At 37.4% G+C, this 19,767-nt stretch overlaps 1 protein-coding gene across 1 annotated transcript in view; it reads right to left on the bottom strand.

Annotated features, from left to right (window-relative positions):
• Positions 1 to 13,222, bottom strand: part of DCUN1D4 (DCN1, defective in cullin neddylation 1, domain containing 4) — a 23,337-nt gene extending 10,115 nt beyond the window's left edge. Inside the window, exons 1-4 of the mRNA XM_010193648.1 lie at positions 13,210 to 13,222; positions 11,861 to 11,931; positions 10,941 to 10,980; positions 3,477 to 3,591 (exon numbers count right to left, since the gene is read on the bottom strand). Coding sequence (XP_010191950.1) covers positions 3,477 to 3,591; positions 10,941 to 10,980; positions 11,861 to 11,931; positions 13,210 to 13,222 — 239 coding nt within the window. The remainder of the gene's footprint in view (positions 1 to 3,476; positions 3,592 to 10,940; positions 10,981 to 11,860; positions 11,932 to 13,209) is intronic.
• Positions 13,223 to 19,767: the final 6,545 nt, after the last annotated feature.

Here is a 19,767-nt window from a genome sequence, read left to right as displayed (position 1 = left end):
TTCCTTACAGAAAAAGCCAATATTTGGCTAGAGACTGTGTAACAGATACACAGCAGTAGTAATCACACAGTGAGGACTATACTCTTAGCTAGCAAGTATCTTTACATGAAACTTGCTTTATCTTTCTTAAGGCCCTTAATGTAACGGAGGGAGAGCAATGTATAGAAAAAAATATTTTTAACTCCCATTTGAGATTACACTATTCTGTGAGAGTTGCAAGTACAATAAAGTCAAGACTGTGATACTGAGAGGAAAATACCAGTGAGGTCTTTAAGTCATTATCTTCTGGTGAATGTGTGCTAAACTGTTTACTTCCAATAGCTATTGTTTAAGACAGAATAAATCTTACTCTGATCCAGAAATGAATACACCAAGTTTATGTATCACCTGGTATAAAAATTTCCTCCCACTGAAACACTGCATTCATGGTTCAAGGTGACGTTATGAACATTAACAAACAGAATTCTTACTGCGTAAGAGTTAGATGCTAAAGACCACGCTTGGAGTCTTTGTTTTCCATAATCAGTCTGTCTATGCATGAGATCAGCATTTCCAAATAACTAGATCTGTACCTATAAACATTTCTCCTCAATAGCCAGTGTCATTATTCAACTAATCCTTCCAAAATGAGCCTCTATCCCTAACAGCTAAGAACTGAGGGTGAAGGCTATTACAAGCTCCCTGCTATGAGATGTGTTTATGTTTATAAGTTTAAGAGCCTTTAGAAATCATCTTCTCTTTCAGCACAGAGCCCTGCTGTAATAAGCTTTCTGAAAAGAAAATATATCTCAAAAACATTACTATCATAGTTGAAGAGATTATAGGAAGACATCACAAACCATGAGGACTGAAAATATCACCTAAGTAAAAAATAAACTTCCTTTGTAAGGACAAACCAGGAGGAATCATTAACATTTGGTCTCAGCTGTGATAACACCATTAATGATAAAACTCCTTTGATAATCTTCAGAATACTACCTAACATTTCACACTGAAAGTGAACAGGAGACTAGCAATTGCTGAATTTGTTAATGCTGCCCCTGCGAGTTTGTCACTATAACTGAGAAACATACAAAATTTATATAATTCCATAAGCATTTCTAGTGACAAATTACCTCTGTTACAAAATACATTCTCCTCTAGAGAGCACACATTGTATCTTTTCATTGAAAGTAGATATTCAAGAACAGACACTGACTTCTTCTTTTGCTTAATAGAGAATTCACAGGCTAATGTTCCTTGAGGGCTTATCCTGAGTTACCCATATACAGCTTGTAGGAAGTCTGCCTCTTAAAACAGAAGCAATGGTAAAGAACTGGCCCTAGAAGCCCCTTTTTTCAATAAACTGACACTACACTATCCATAGTGTTTTTGTTGTACATGGGATTCTCTGTCTACAATTGAAGAGGAAATGGTTTTACAAATAACTAGGTTCTCTACAGCTCACTGCTGTAGAGGTTCCTGATTTCAGATTCTCTTCTGCTTGACAAACTGATGTCTGACCTCCAAAGACCAAACATGAGCCCTGCCTGACAAACACGCACAGAAATATCAGACAACCTGCTCTTTGTCTAACTTGGTTACAGGGTTACAGGTTAAAAGACCTAAAGAAATCCTTCCTTGAAAGAAAATAGAGTTCCAACACCGAGCTGAATGTTCAGCAAATTATTTCATATTGCCAGTCATGCTGAAATAAAAACTGATTTCTTGCAGATAAAAACAAGTTAATACACTGGAAATCTGAGAAAGACCAAAAATCTTCAGAAGTTAAAAAGGAAGACAAATAAAAATCAGAACCACATCAGGGAAGGACATTCCCCTGTGGCCCACAACTGGCAGACCTGGTTTTACTTCCACTTCTAAAAGCAGACTGAGGTTTTCCTTTTAATTAAGCCTTACATGGCAGCAGAGAAGACTTAGATCCATTAGTTATAAAGTGAAAGGCAGACATTTAAAAAAAAAACCTTCAAATTATGTCTTCAAAAAGCTCTTAAAAATTATTATATATATACACTATTGATAAGAGTAAAACATCAGTTTCTCATAGCTTTCTTATCTGAATAACACAAATCAGTATCTCTTACAGACAAACTTACTTCCTAGAGTTTTGGGTTTAGTTTTATCATCAGTGTCTCGGCAAAGAGAGGTAGAGCTAAATTTTGTGAACCTCTCTAATTAGATTCTAGAAACATTCCATCCTCATTTTGCTTCTATGTGTATCTTTGAACAAGTTGTAATGTCTTCTATCAGCTATTCAATTTTTATAATTTTATTATTTCTGAAAAGCAACAAAAAGCATTATGAATATTTACTGCTTTTTTGGTCTTGCTAGTGTTACATATGCAAAGCAATGAAAGGGAGAGTTGAAATCTTTCTTCTTCTGCATCAACAGATCATTTAATAAATTCCAGAGCAGCTACAGTTGTGCAACCCTCTTAAACACAATGGAGTTATAGAGGCATAACCAGAGGCTTAATTTGGCCACCGGCATTTTTCTTACTCATGCTAGAGAATAAAAAGGAAAGCACCCAGTCTGATTTTAGGCTGAGAGCTGGGAGAGAAATGCATCTTTGTACCTTCCTGAAGGTACTCGTTATGGAAGCGCGTGCTTTCGGAGTCACCAATAACACATGAATGTAACAGAGCTCAACACTGACTGATGCAGTTGTAACCAAACTTTTCGGCTGCCTATGTCACTTCTCAACATCAGGACGGTCCTGTGTCTATCATGCAGGAATGTACAGTCCTATACCCCACAGGTTCCAAATTCAGTGCACATAAATAGCAACTATCTTGTACACAAGGAGCACGTTTGATGGTTTCTCAATGACTGAGGCTCACTAAACATACACACGCTGCAAATCCAACACTCGCAGAAGTCTCAGCTATGAAACACCTATGCCAAAAGAATATGCTGCTCGTGCACACAGTTATCACCCACATGTACTTCTGTTGCCCAGACAGGAGCTGAGCAGCAGCACCTCAATCACCACTCCACCACTGGATATCACCTTGCCTGAGCAATCTTCATCTTCCCCTTACATGACCAGCATCAAGTCACAACATGACAGGAAGAGACCAGCAGGACGTTAAGAGCCGAGTGGGCTACACGTACATTCACTTTTCTGACAGGCTGTAGATTAAGCATGTCCAATCCAGATCTTATGCATGTATACAGAAGATATGACTGTATCTCTTAGAAGCTGTTTTTTAACAAGTAAGTATGTTTTGACAGCTGGCAAACTAGAGCAAGGAGAAGTTCCCTACAAGCTTCCTGTAAAACTCCAAAAAGGTGAGATGCATACTGAACCTAGATGTGCTTATCAATATCCCACAGTTCAATCACAGGCTATGGTTCCACATTGAGAAACCAAGCAAATTTGAATACCATTTCCATTAGTATTTAAAAACATGATCATATCAGCTATGCAAGTTCAGATACTCCATCAGTCTTAGCTCATGGTAAGATGACATACCCATCATGTCTACTTTTCTTAGCAGATAAATCATCTCCTGCTGCAGGTCTCCTCTTTTTCCTTGGAGGCATCACTTTACTAAAGCAGTCTGATGAACTGCAAGACCGGAGACTTCCTACAGAGGGAATTAAAAACACCAGTACAGAAAATGAAACTGTTGCAGACCAGTTAAACTGTGTCCACTAATAGGCATATTACAAAGGGAAGGAAAGGGAGGAAGTTAGTAGATTTTAAAAATACAAAAGAAATGGTCTCCTTTCAATAGCAAAATCCATCTCACTATTACGTGGTGCTCTATGACCAGACTTCAGTTAAGGTCAAAAGTACCATACCAAAGTGTAGAAAATGTACAGTAGTGCTAGTGCTACTTCAGGCTAACAAAAGGCAAGAACTGAATAAATATTTAAGTCCTCAAAAAGGCATCCTTACTTTTGCTAATTTATTCAAATCAGAACTTCTGAGAGTTTTTCCATTACTTTTTGAAATACAGATAAGACTCAGAAACTAGAGCACCTACCTCTAGAAAACAGAATCTTTTTCATTTTAAGCCCCAAATTTTTTCTGATACAGAGAGCAAGGGGTAGGAAAGGTTTTGTTTGCTTGCTCTTCGGTTTTGGGTTTTTTCATTTGTTTTCTTTCTTTGGGTGAGGGGGGCAGAGGGAGACACATTCAGTAACCACCAGGGGAAAACAGTAAGTGGCTGACTGTGTCATTTGGACTGGACAGTTCTCAAAGAATGAGGGTCCGCCAGTAGGAAACAGCCAGTTCAAGTCACTGATGCAAATCCAGTGGCGGACTTTCCCCCCCTTCTCTCAGCTACACACTCCTACATCTCAATTTTGTCAGCTCTGGTGGCTCTTCAGGGTGCCAATCCAGCTCACCAAACCTGTAGATAATTAACCCATTGAAAAAAAGAAAAACAACTTTCTGTACATTAGCATAAGAGTGAGCACAGGACCAGCTCTTTAGACCACAGCAAGGTGTTAAATTGCCTTTGCTGTCTCTAGGCTAACACTCCAGGCAAAATTTTGTCCTGGTTTCAAATACTGCAGACCACATGGACACCTGAAAAAGGTGTAAAAGCAGCTCAAAGAGCTATTGAAGTTTTAAGTGCTACACAGAGAATTTTAACAGGAAAGGAAGAGAAAGGTGAGGTATAAAAATCCAGACAAAAAGCAATGCCAAAGAAACTTGCAAGGAAATAGAACTCCAGCACGCCTAAACTACCTTCTCTTAGCTTCAATAGCATACAAGTTTAGCTATGCTTTATTAAGATGCCCACAAAATCTTTTATGTTAAATCACAGAAGCAAGCAATAAAACTTCAACTACCTTGACACCAACGGAGGAGACTGAAATCAGAGGCCCAATTCCCAAGAAATACTAACGGCAATCCTTTGCTTACCTATTCTTCATATCTTTGAAAATCTCTCTCCTGTTATAGGAGAAACATGTAAGGAACCTTACAGCCTCACAGGCTTTGCTACATGTACTTTATTTTAAACATGCAGTGAAACTACTATGCATACTAAAATACGGATTCTTCTGGTATTAAGCAATATGTGCAAACCAGTTTTTACATCAAGATGGACTAATTTGGTTTCAACTAATCAAGTTTTTGCACTCTGTTTGCCTTCTTTGGTCTTACCTTTATATTCATTTCTATTAAGAGGAATATTTCGTGAACTAGAGATATTAATTCTCTTTCCAATTCAAAAGTTTTTCCTATATATTTATTTTTCTTTTTTCCACCCTGAAGTTTCCCCACCTCAGCATCCTCCCCAGAAACTATGGCCATACCTACACTATCTTTTAGAAAAGAAGTTTTAAGAGTATTGCAATTCAAATAATCATTTAGCTAGTTACAAAAAAAAAAACAAAACAACTTTTGAGCATTATACTCCACAAACTATCATCACAGGAAAAAATCATAATGGCTGTGTCAGAAGAATATAATTCTAGAAGCACTGCCCAGAATCCATTACAAAAGGAAATTAACAATAATAATATTTATCTTCTTCTCAACAATATTGGATATACTTGAAACAGGTAAGTCAAAGACCATCAAAAACTCACAGTATGCCAAATGCATTTTACTGCTCAGATTAAAGAAACTAAGGAACCTGAGCTGCTGAGTGTCATTTGTTCCATATGATTATACCTACACATTAATGGTATTGCAAAATTGTATTCCCATAAATTACTGGAAGTATGATGCTTTATAGCTTTTTAGATCAAGTTTCTGAAGATTCTGAAACTAAGTATTGAAAACCTACACAAACTAAAAACACTTAAGATGATAGCAGAACATAACAGATGGCTAGAGACAGCCAACAGACTCAGACACACACTAAACTCCATAAATAAAAGCGTGTGCTAATGAACACCTTATTTTAGAAAATATGTATGTACTTGAGTACAACCTGTAGCTATGTCACTCCTTTGAGAGCAATTTGATAGTTTTTAAATGCCTTTCTATTTAAAAAAAAAGAAAAAAAAGAAGATCTATTTATGATGGTCACAGGCACTGGATGCTGGTAGAACTCAAGAAAAACCACTGCATACCACCACCCCCCCAGGGTCTGTCCAGTTCATTTGACTGGGAAAATAAATATGCAAGGACTCTGTGAAAAGAGAAGCACAGCAAAAGATGAAAATAGAATAAATAAAAATAAAAGTTAAACCAGTTATAGAACAGGAAAATAATTTTGTCAGATCTGCAACCCCATGCAAACCAAATAATTTAACCCAAGAATTCCTGCTTGAAGTTGTTTTCTCATTAAATGACAGGACATTTTTAGAAAGAGCTCTGAATTTGTTTTAAAGGCTTAAACTGATAACGGAATCCACCATAACCCAATTTCTCCAATGACTCATGTGAAAAACTTGTACCCTTTCTTGGTTTGAATGTATCGAGTTGCAGCTCTCAAACTGACAGAAAAAGGAAAAAAGAGATAGCTTAGAAAACGGTAAGTGGCTATTAAAAGTACATGTACACCCCACTCATGCACAGACACATACACTGACTCCAGGTGGACAAACACATTGTACGTGCTTTCAGAGATTTAACATCTTAATAACCGAGGTTTGGAGCAAGTCTTCACTACGTTTTTAGCTGCTGAATGATCTCTAAACTACTAAAAAACAAAGTACAAGATGCTAATTTTAAATTATTTCCTGTTGTTACTAGAATCAGTATATAGAATGTGAAGGGCAACTATAATTTCCTTGTAACAAACTTTGAAAGTTAAACCAGCAAAATATTTCTATCTTTTATTTCCATCTAAAGCTAAAAACTAACAGTTTGCGGTTTCTTGTTTAAATTCTTGCAATTTCTTATTTTACAGCATAGCTCACTAAGTAGCATCAATATTAGCCTTTCCTTCACAGAGCTCTCCAATTCTAAATGTAATTTCTAGGTCCAGATTTCACAAATGACTTCACTTCTCAAAGGTCTGATCATGTGCAAACAAACATGCAGCTCCCTCTGACTTCATGCAAAGTTTGACAGGAACTTTACTTACCAAGTGCCACTTCTCTGATGTGATTATCTTCAAAGTTTCTTACTCCTGGGTCTCAACTCAAGATTGGCAGAACCCTCCTAGTTCTCACTGTTTTTTTGACACTTGAAGCTAGCATTTGCAAGGTAGAGCCTCCAAATGGCTGCTGAATAGGCCACCATCAGCCAAAAGCCTGCTGAGTATAAATGTTGTTTGCCAAACATTCTATTCGGTACTTCCAAATTTGCAGAAGACAGAGCTACCAAAGGGAAATAGCATTCAGGAGCTAAAACTCACCCTAAGAAATTTAAAACAGTATACAAGATAATCACCACTAGGGAAGGACACTCCTAGAGTAGCAACAAAACCAGAACAAACCAAAAAGAAAAAACAGTGGTCAATAAATGAGAATTCTACAAGCTATGTCCCTACAAAAGTGATTTACAGGCATGTAAATTTCACCTTCTATCTAGATAATGCCTGTGAATAATCCTGCTCTTCTGATGCTTCAGCAGAAGGATGTTTCAAAGGAAAAATAACTAGAAACTGTGAATGCTGAAGCAACTGGAAGGATACAGCTACTCACTTAATGATGCAAGACCACCACAAGCACAGCTAGCAATTGCCATTTTTCAGACACAAGATGAGAAAAACCAAGATCATCAAAACATCAAACAACTTGCAATCTTGTAAAAGGAAAAACCATCTTCTCTACTCCTGAATTCCATACTACAGAATTGCTTTGGACACAAAGAGGGTTTTTTTTTCTCTAAAACAGCAACAAAAAAATAGTAGCAGATGCAGAAGTAATTTTTTTTTACCCCCACAAGCTTCAAGAACAGCAATGAAGCCTTATTTTTGTTGAAGACGTTACCTCATTATTTTAAACGAGTCAGGTGATAATTGGAAGTATACTTTTACTTTGAAAGACATTTTAGTCTGCATAGGTAAGTAAGTCACAATGTAATAATCAAATCATGACTTTAAGCTATTTAAAAGCTGGTAGATTTGTACTTATGACAGAAAAACAATCACTATTTCAAATTCTAGTGAGAGAGCTGTCCAAGTTAATGCATATACATTCTAGAAGAAAAATCAATTGTTTACAGGATCTGAACAGCTGGTTTTTTTACCCCTACAAACAGCTGAGAAGGCAAAGGCCCATGACACATTTAAAGTCTACCTTGTTTTTCAGATATATACATACACTGAATGCTAACACACTTTGAGACTGTAATCATTATAGGTGACTGGAATTTTGAAGAGAGCTCCATCTTGACTCTCAAATCACTGAAAGCAATTTTGAAACTGCCACCCTCTACCTCTGAGATATTTAAGTTCTGGTTCCAGAAAAGAAATCCGATTAATACATCGAAAAGATACAATGTGCCCGAAGTAATTGCCAGTACATTTATTGTTAGCTCAGAAACAACTGCTTTGAAGTAAGTGTAATATGCACTAAAAGCTCATTATAAATATTAATAGAAAACTGCAATATTCAGTCTTTCTATATAGCTTTTAGAAATCTCAAGCAAATTAAGATATGCATTTATTAAGTCATCCCAAAAGCAGGATCCACAATGTAATAACATTAACTCAGATAGTTATGTCAGAAAACAAATACTAATTCAAGGATAAGGCTTCCTCCAGAGGACTAAGTGTGGGTGAAAAAAAACCCCTGAAAATCTCAAAACCAAAAAATCATCTTTAGAGGAGTTTGGCAACATTCAAAAGAATCTTTTGCAACAGAGCTACTGACATGGCTTTCAAATGAGTTCTGGACATAGAATCTCAAGTTCACAGCATCTATGCCATTCTACTGCAACAAAATGAAAAAGTGTTGACACTTCTTACTATGCAGTCAGTAATACTGGAAGGTAGAAATTACAAAAATTTTGGTACATCAGAATCAATTTGCAAAAGTCATTTTTCAATTTACATAAGCCTCTCCAGTAAGGTGTTTCAGAAGTGTCAAGTCCCATATGGAATGGACATGGGAGACTTCACTGTACTATATTCACAATTGCCAAAATAGCTCCTTGCACGTATATTTGTCCTCATATAAGGAAAACCAAGTAAATGTCTTGACTGTATTCGACTAGGACTTACGGAAACATTGGGGCTTCACCTTTTTCCACAGGGATACATAAAACAGGGCAGAAGCACAAGAAATACTGGAATGGAATCTGAAAATGAGGAGCCTGCCAATGGGAATCTCTACTTTTGGTTTCCATTTCATACTTATTCCCAGTTTGAAAGGTTCTTTCACACCTATTGTAAAAAAACACTCTTTACTGGAATTTTTTAATGAAACTCATTCAATGGGTATGTTTAAGCTTTTGAAACAGTTTAATTCAATCACCACAATGCAGGCAATAGGATAGCCATGAGCACCAGTATAAAGCAGTTCATCAACACCAACATGCTCAGACGTCTTCCAATAAGGAGAGTTCTGAGGCTGATTGCTTCTACTGACCTTTAGGACAGAAGTGCTAGGCAAGAGATAAGCAAATTCCCATTACCTTATACACGTCTACATTTACTAATTAGTGACAGAAGAGGACTACCTCAATGCTTCACTACAGCTTTTGTGATCACAAGCAAATGAAGATTATGGAACGTATTTAATACGTTAAATCAGTATGTATCTGTGTTTAGTTTGAGCACCTGGATCACAAAGGGGAAAACTGCAGATCTCCATCAGGAGATTGGAGAGGACATCAGTTCTAACATATGGGCAATAAAACTTCTGACTGCTTTGAGCTACCTGCCTCAGCCTCTTTTGCAGAGGATTTTAATTTACATGATCAGCTAATTCCAAGTATCAAATCACTAGTCACACTGAAGGAAAATATTTGATAGAAGCTTTTTGTGGCTAGGGTGAGATAGTTCAACTATGAAACAAAGTCACCTGTCACAGTATGGAGGAGGGTGCATAAGGCCTAAGTGAGCTTTATCCAACCCAAACAAGGCAGTCCTATGCAACTCTTCTCGTTGTTCTAGGCTAAGTGTGTGCTGGATTTACAAGTGTGTCCCAGAAATCTCCAGGAGGAGCTGACAGCCTCTCCATTTTCTTAAGCACTCAAGGCAACGTCAGCAAACATAGCCAGCACCTCAGGATAGAGAAACACGTTCAGACAGATGGTAGGACAAATATGGTCAGTTTTAAAGAACAGTTCTGCTGAGTGATCAGGGCTTGAAGCCAGTAAGTTACTTTCCTTCCTCCTTAGGTATCATGCCTGAAACACAGAAAGGAAGGAAGAGAAAGAAATCAAGGAAGACACCAGCTCACAAGTAACAAGCGCAAGAAGAGGCAACAAATGTTGCAAGATAAAGTCACACAGCACAATGATGAGTCAAGAATGGCAGTGAGGTAGCACCAGGTGTCCGAGGTAAAGGCCTCGAAAAATGATGACAATTTATTGAACAGAAAACAGATTTGGAACTAATAAATAGCCCTTAGACACTGACTGAAAATCTGCACAATAAACAGGAACAACCTGCATCAAAACCACTAAAGGAAAAAAGCTAGGTTGTTTGGAACACAGCATTTAAACTCGGTCACAGGCACCACGATAGCCACAAGAGGTCTTGCTTCTGCTCTGTTCTCACAAATGCTCTTTCAAGAGTCAACACACTGCAAGAGCACGGATATTCTGCTAGTCTCAGTGGTTGAGTCCAAGGAGTGAGAGAAACATTTAATGAAGTCTTTTAAAGAACTTACACTAAGAAACAGTAAAATGATAGATACTGCTGAAACCTGTGCGAGCCCTTCACAACTGGATAAATTAAAAGCATGAACATCTATTTTGAAGAAATCTTAAAAAAAAAAAACCAACCACCTGCCACTTGCTTTCTAAAACTCCTTTAGCTTCCTAAAATATAATTTTCAGTGATGTTATAGAGACTTATTTGATGAACCATGTTTAAATTGTTTCTGTTTCTACTACATCCCTATTAAATACCTGTCTGGTGATCGTCTTGACCAACGTCCTCTGTCAGATTCTGCAAGAGAGTACGAATGATACAGTTAAACAAGATGGTGTTCTTCATTGTTCAGTAATCTTTTTAACCTTTATTTGATAGTAATATTAATTACTTAAGGAGCATCTAATTAAGACTGCAGAGCATTTATGTTTTCAGTTCATATTTACCTAAAAAACTACCATTCCAAATTTATGTAGTAAGTTCAAGGATAATCTTTAAATAATTTGGAAAATATTTTAATTCTTTAATCAAAAACATAAAAATTCCATTATTGAATGCAACATTAGAAAGACTGAATTTACCATTTACCACAGAAATGGTCTTGCTTAAGGATAAACACACAAATGTGTTCCAAAGAAAACCGATTAAAATCCACGTGAAATCTTGGAAATGAGTTACCCCTTTTTTATAGGTACTGTCTTTTCCAACAAATTTGCAGTGTACTAACAGAAGCCATATTGGGACTTCTGGCTACAGCTACAATAAAACAAATGTAAACACACAGCAAACAAGCAGAAACAGTCTTCAAAAAAATCTTGTTCCACTCTTTGCATGGTTGCAAGATTGCACATACAATGTTTTCCACAAGAACTGCAAGAAACTGGCTAATTATACCGATTACCATCATTTGCTATATCTAGAAAAGCTGCTTTTATGGAGACAACATCTAAATCCAATGTTGCAGTGAATGGTGCTTAAATGCCATGCTGACCCCCAGAGCACAACTTTTCAGTTGGTACTAACACTTATTCTCTCTTAACAGACTCAAACCCAACAGCCTCTCACACAAGAGGGCAGTCCTAGTTTTTACAACTGTAATCACTTCATGATTTCAGTCACAAAACATTCCAGACCAAAGCCCTAGCTATTCTGCTGGGAGAAAACAGCAAGTCATTACCAGCCTATTGAGGGTGTGGTAAATCTTGTGAATATTTGCCAGTGTTGATAGGTGAGAATTCAGTTGAAAATCTAGAAGGGGGAGGAAAAAAGAAAAAAGGTTTTAAATCTCTGATTTCCAGCTGGAGCAACCCAAATCTTAGTATGTTCCCATCATTTAATAAAACCAACACATTACTGTAAAATAAAAGCCATCCCAACACTTTTGCAGCAACAAGATTTTCAACGCCGAGTGCAATCAATACCTAAAATTTGCAAAAGATGTCCTACATATGCATTTTTCCTAAGGCATGGATGACCCACAGCAAAACAGAACTATAGATAAACACAAAATTGTATTAATAAAAAAATATTTGGAACTTTTTTCCTTTAAGCTGAGTATCATTACAGTTTCCATGCTACCCAGTCCTCCTGTTCCATAACCGATTTAAGTACCATGCCACTTTCTAAAGTCATTCCTAAAAATGGAATGATAGTTAAATTATCTTTTTCTTATACAAACACAAACATAGTTGCCTTTATACTAACTTGCTTGCAAAACTAAGTGACTGGTATACACTTACATAACATGAAACATGACTTTAGTATAATGAAGCAAAGGTCATGATACAGCAGGTGTTAAGACCAAAGCCAATAAAAGCAAAAATTAAATACTCTAGACTCTACATGAAAGAAGCTATAGCATAAATATTAACTTTGTTCTATGTTCCAATAATAAAACACACAAGTTTGCTTCAGTTGCAAAAACTTGATTTTTCTCTACTATTTTAAATTCCTTCTCTATGCTAGAAAAGTGATGAGGATAAAACTGGACAATAAGTAATTCATAAAAAAAGACCAATGGTGAACCAACCAGACAGCATACAAATCAACAAGAAACTCAGAAGCTGGAGACAGAGCAGATGACAGTGATCAAAGACAGCCAACCACTATACAATATCTCCATTTAAACTAAAAGTCAACTAGCTACCCCTCTAGAACTCCTGTGCAAAACCACTAATTAAAGACATGTACTGTATGACAAGTGAAGTATTTCAAGCACAATTCCATACACAAAAAGCTGTATGTGTGTAGTGTTACCACCCAGTTAATGCATGAAGGCATTTCTACTAGGAGACATTTGATGTGGCTTTGCCCAGGAGCTGATACGAGATATAAGTAAGGTCAAAAATGTAATTCCCATCTTTCCATCCCTCGCATTTCAAATGAATGCTCTCAAAATACACTTAAGATGACCCAGAATCTACAGATAAACAAAGTCATCATTAAACATCAGAACCCCAGGTCAGTGAACCACACTGCTATGAAGTTAAAAAGTGGATCTGAAGAAACCACCTGCTGCAAGCGTACTTGTTACACGCATCGCTATTGAATTCTCTTGTCACAATGAATAAAAAAACAACTCAAAAGACACCTTTAAGAATTGTCTATTTCATTTATTATGTTAGTAGGAGAGTAACTTCACTAATTGCTATGTATTTCTTAATGTGTTGTCTGCAATCCACCACCACAGCAACACAATTCCTGTAGGTCAGAACTGCCAAAGATGTGGTTTCCAACTTTAGCTATACTTATCTATATTAAGGCAAAGACTATCCATATCTTATTACAAAGACACGACAGGAAGATCTTGCACCTCCAACAGAGAGCTAGATTTGTTCCTGCACTAAATCCTCAGTAAATTCCATTTCTGCTAGTCACATACTGAGCACAATCATTCTGAAAAAAAAAAACAAAAAAACTCCAAACAACCACGAGTTTCTCAGCCAACCTTCAATTCAAGACAAAGGAATTTAACAACCAAAGGGGGAAGAGGGGGAACATAAGAGCCATTCTGAGAAGGGCAAGATTAAAAGGTAAGATATATTTTGTTAACTGTCAGAGCTTTCTAGAATATTAAATTTAAAGTTTCCCTTGCTGTTCAGCCCAAAATCTATGAAGAACATGAGTCTTTAGAGAAATCAGTTACACCAGGAAGTAACAAGCTGAGAACACTGAGGAAATATTTTATTCTAAACTAGTATTAATTTTAGATGGTGCTCTAGAAAACAATGTATTTTTTTTTTTTAAAATAGGATTATGTATTAGGTACCACCTTTGAAATAAAACATTCCAAGGCACTTCAAAACGTATCATTCATACCAGTGTGTTTCACACATCCACTGGAAATACGCTTACAATTCTAAGCCGTTACCTCAAAAACAGGTTACATAACTATGATGGACTTAGAGGGGTTACACAAATATTTTACAGCTCTTATACAACAAGCATCACACCTTAGCTCCACAAAGACTGGTTTATCCACATGAATACAGAGGACCAGAGTCCAGTTTTCTCTCTTCCACAGGGGAAGCTTGCAAAAATAGGGAAAACACATAAAACGGGCTTCTTCTACAGTAACTGGTATAAAAGCAAATATGGGCAGCAGCCAATTAAGGACGTGAAATTACAGCTCAGGTCACCTTCTGAACTGGTCACAGTGTTTGCTATATGTATATTACAAGGAAGATACACAATATATCCTATGCCACCGAAAAGGCATGTTTTGGGGAAAAAAAAAAGGTTCTGAAGAAACCAAAGCAAAAAATACAACCTCCCATGCTCAAATAACACCGTCTTGAAGATGAGCAAAGGGACAATGGTGCAGGCAACACCACAAGCACGCGATCCAACAGCTGGCTGCAGTTGGCCACGTCAGGAACATCCACTCTCCCCTCCACCTCACCAACTTGCACACGTGCTCAAGCAGCTTCCAAGCCATGCCAAGCTATCCCCCAGGGTCAGCCCACCACCCCAGGAACCTCATCCAAAAAAATACAGACACCAATATTTAGCTTTTTTTCCTACAGAGAAAGTGTTTTCTAGCAAAGTACCACACAGCTTCTTGATCTAGGATCAGAAGAAGGAAACCTGCATGCTTCATGAATACTAAAAAGAGACATGCTGAAATGTTTGCTAAGGCTTTAGGAGGTGTATGTCAAACAAGTGTACATCTTTTGTTGATTAAATTATTTTTCATGCAGATGTTAGCTTATCTTTAGCAAGGATGGGAGCAACAAAAATTCCAAATGGTATTAATTACTTTGCAATAATTCAGAATGTAACAGCTAAAGAAAAAAAACAACTGAGTAAAATAATTGCAAATCTAGAATCTAGAAAGGAAATGCCAGAGTCAACCTAATACCATGGAATTTAAACTTTCTCTGTAGTTTATCATTAACACTTAAGTGTTAAGTCTGAGTTAGTCAGTTAGTCATGATCCTATATAATCTATATGTAAAAAGCAAACAGTTAAAAAATAACTTTTAAAATATTGTAGATTAAGGCTTACACTATGGATCTGATAGTTATGGAGAGGCAAGAGAAACAGCAGCTAGCTGGGCTTACTTCCATAACAAACTAGACAAAAATCATTCCACATTCCCTATTACAACAAACACAGGAAATACAAGGAACAAACAAAAAACTCAATATATCTTAAAAATAAGCAAATGATACAGGTGAATGTAACTTGAATACTTTCCCATCTGAAACAAAAAAACTTTACAGGTCAACTTTTTATTGGAGGGAACAATGTGTTGCCAAGCTATTAAAATGAAACCACCAATAAATACCTAAGAAAAAAAAAAAAAGTATTTCTGCCTATATGTCTACTCGCATACAGATATGTACCTGCCTGAACTAGAAGTTTAACTTGGTACCTGCCGTCAGAATTACCACTTCAAAGCCTGGACAAAACAGGGCTAATGGGTACACCACCATTAACTAAAAACTTAGTAACAAGTTAGCAACAGTACTAAACCAGATCAGCAGCTGACTCCAAGTTTCCTTTATAAGCTCCTAGACTATCTTTTGGAGCAAACAGAAAATCTCACAGTAACAGTAGGTCTAAAAATATTTATCCTAGACAGAGATGCCACATAAAAGCTATGGATACAGATCTGTACTAAAAATTAAGTATGGAAGTAGTCATAGTAGTAATATTTATTACTACAAAGATGTATCTGACTCAGTACAAATACTGTGGGTAAATTTCTGCAATCTTCTAAAAAAAAATTAGATAGAAAACACATACTAGGCAGTCACATTCCTGAAAATGAAAAAGAAATGTTTACGCTTTTGCTTTTATGTAATTGGTTTCCTTGGTTTCAAATAACAGAAATGGAGAAAACTTGTAGTAGTAGTGGAAATAATAGTTCAAAGTACCATCTTCTTAATTAGTTTATTTAAAACTTATCAAAAAGAGACTCATTTCATCTTCTATGAACTACACCATTTCATGCTCTGTAGCCTACTTGCAGAATTATCCTCACATTAAGGCAATTTATATTGGTTAATGAACTTAGAAGTTCAGATCTGAAACCTACATTGGGTGAAAGCCTTCAATGCTTCTGTTCAGGAAGCAGAATTTCTATATTCATTACTAAATGCAGAAAACAAAAGAAAAATGAGCATCACTTTTATTTGCATTTACACAAAAAACATCACAACACACCTAAAAACTCGAATTCCCAAAGTTTAGTAGAGAGCAGCTGGGAGCTGACTCTGCATTAAGGATTCATTTCCAGTGTGGGTGTAGCTGAACGTGCGCAGGCATTGACCCCTTTTTTGCAGGGGCTGCCTGTACAAGATCCCCCTCTCCCAGCCTCTAATGCCAGGACAAGAAAGGGGAGGCTGAGAAGAACAGGCTTGAAAAGCAGGGTCTCACCTGATTTGGCAGAGTTGAAGACAGGGCATGATTCAGAAAGTCAGCAAAATAGAAGTGAATTCCAGCCTGGATGGTGAGGACGTGCAAGTAAATGGAAAGAGAAGCGGGAAGATCCACCGCAGCTTGAGGAGTGAGAGGTCCTACCCATTAGAGCTACGGTATCAGAGACACAGTGCTGCAGGACACATCTCCTGCATGGATGCATGCAGAGCCACACCGAGCTCACAGCTACTGCTGCCACCAGCACAACCCAAACCCACAGCTGCAAATCTGCCTACATTTTCCAAACACAACAGTCTAAAATGTTCTGAAGCACAAGAGTGATTTAAGATATTAAAAAAACCCAACACTGATCTACAAAAAAACCCAAGCAAGAAAACATGGTTGAAATGACAACACACTAAAAAAAACACTTAGCATTTTAAGGTACACATTCACATTCCACACTAACATTTGGTATTACCACATTGTCATCACTCACTTTATTTGAAACAAAATATTTTAAAACTACTGTATGCTACATAGATAGGGAAAAGCAATAATTTTTTTCTTCCCCAAGAGAACAAATCCTTATTCTACCTAGACATTAAGAAAATACCCCAATCTGGAAGCTTGTTGACAAAAAGAGCTGCTGCAGTTTAAAGTTCACTGGGAAATTCAGAGCAATTTAAGCAGTGCAGAAGTTGTGTAACTGTTAACTTCAGTTTGAATGCATTTCCATTTACCTTAAATTGTCTTTAAACAAGTAAGAGCTGTGCTAACATATGCTATACTAACAGACAGCTTTAAAAACCCTGCACACAGGCTCATGAAGGGGGTTAGAGTTTGGTTTGGTTTTGGACAGGAGTGGTTTTGGCTGGTTTATTTATAGAAAAAAATCTAACACTAAGTGTATTTCTGGAGCAAAATGTCTGTTTCTGTTGCTGCAAATACCACTTGTGTACCTACTAAATGTATTTGATAAGCATTTCTAATGGAGATTCTTGCTGGAATATAATAAAGCTGGAGTGACCAGCTGCAGCTGGAAAAGAATGAGTAAAAGCAGTGGATAATTAGACCTAATTTAAATCTATTTCTAAAGCATGTATTACCAAATCAAACAGCATTTCAGTGATTTCACGTTACTCAGACTGTGAACAGACATTCTTCCAGTCTACAATTTCAGAACATAGGAAACTGAGCTACAAACCGATTTTACACCCAATTGATGCAAAATGCTCATCCAGTCCAACTCTTACTCTACCATCAAATTAATTCAAAAAAGCGTCAGTGAGCTAATTTTGCATCATCTGCTGTTAATGCTCGAGTTGTTTGCCAGTGCTGCTCTTAGCTTCATGCCAGATTAGGTGTCATCTGTCATCCTACAAAGGGCATAAAGCTAATAAAAACTTTGTATCTTGTGCTATAGCTAATTCAGCAGAAATGCAACCCTGTCAAGTGCGCACTGCTAGGGTATCCACACCACGCAGATCTGGTGTACATCACGATGGGTCTGCAACAGCCTGGGAACAGCTATGCCAGTCAAAAGCTTTACTGTCCCAGCTGTTTGCTGCTTGCTCTCTGCCAAAAGTTACAGAATCCAGAGCTCTGCCAGCAGCACAGGTCACTCCCTAATCCCCTTCAGAAAAAAAAACAATTCAACCCTGTCAGTTTAGACAATTTAAGTAAGTGGCAAGAGCTAACCCAAATACATCTGACTGAGTGGATTAGAGTGCTCCTACAAAGCATTTCAGCAGCAGAGCAAGGGAAGCAGTGATCTACAACCAATGGGCAGTAATGAGCAGCTGCAGCACAGTCGGTGCAGCCACATATCTGCAGCAGGTGACACAGAAACCTGTGTCACACCAGCTGGCTCTTGAGGCCATGCTAAAGCCTCCTACCTCTAACAACATAAATATACATTTTTAATAGATAGACACATCTCTCTCTCTACGCATACAAGCAACTATATATATATAAAGCACTGTGCAAACTGGCAGTTACTTCTGTCTACTTATGAGCCCAAAGCAGAAATTCTGTTTAACTTCAGACCTTTAAATAAATGTGACTTTAAATAAAACAACTTAATTGGACAGTATAAGAAAAATGCTGGTACATTTAAAACAAGAGTTCTGCTAGAGGTCCCTATCTTACTTATCACAGAAGAAATAACCACACTGTTAAATACTTTAACATTTAAACTGGATATAAGAATTGTACATTTTCATGGGATGGGATGTTCTGTACTTCCTAGTGCAATGCTTTTTGGCAAGTGCAGGACAGACAAACTAAGCAAGTTTTCCTCCTCTGCTTGAAGACACAAACAAAACTAGGAAATAATGCTGTGAAAAAAAAACCCAAAGTCTTTGTTTTCAATACCTCAAAAGTCAAGGGAAAAAAATTAAAAAATTAAAAAACCCACAAGATTAATAATTCACTTAAACTTAGTACAGAAACTACTCAGACAAAAATAAATTTAAATTAAGTGCTGCAATTACACAAATGAAATCTCATCCGGATACAAAAGAATGAAGGAAGCACTGAAAGGAAGACTGTTCACCTGCCTAACTCAGCTTAGTGCACGGCCTTACACAGAGAAAACATGTAGCTTGTAGCATGTCTGCACTTTTTTTTGGACAGGACACATGAGAGAGACTGAACAGAAGGCATTTTCTAGAATAATTATCCTTCCATTTCCAACATGAGGCAGTTATTTGTGCCTTAATGGCAGCCTTAACCACCAACATAAACTGATCCATAAATATAAAGGTAAAATAAACCAGAACTACTGGAAAAAATATATAAACTTATGAGTTAGACCCCTTACCAGACTGCCCCTGTCCAATTTCTTATTTTGATAAACACAGGAGGATTCAAGAAAATTCAGGCCTCATGCAGCATCATTCCTCCCATAACTGCTTTCAGGACTTGGCCCAAAAGTCAGACCATCATTCATTAACGTGTGATCGACGCTTAAATTTTCATTATCTTTCCTATAAGTTCTGCAGTAACGAAGCGTCTCAGGGCTGCATCCCTGGAAGACTTCACAGGAATCGAGAACATGGCTCTGCCGAGACTGCTTTGTGCTCAAGACGACTGCCTCCCCGCTCCAGCAGGCGAGGATGGAGCCAATTCCCGAACCCCACGCTTACCCCACACCCACGCAGGTGTCACCCACGCCCCCCCCACGCCAGCTAGCCTGCCTACAGTGTACGGTCCCG

The sequence above is a fragment of the Mesitornis unicolor genome, unplaced genomic scaffold (genome assembly GCF_000695765.1).
Source record: "Mesitornis unicolor isolate BGI_N332 unplaced genomic scaffold, ASM69576v1 scaffold40791, whole genome shotgun sequence".
Lineage (NCBI taxonomy): Eukaryota > Metazoa > Chordata > Aves > Mesitornithiformes > Mesitornithidae > Mesitornis > Mesitornis unicolor.
This window is presented reverse-complemented; position numbering and strand designations above follow the sequence as displayed.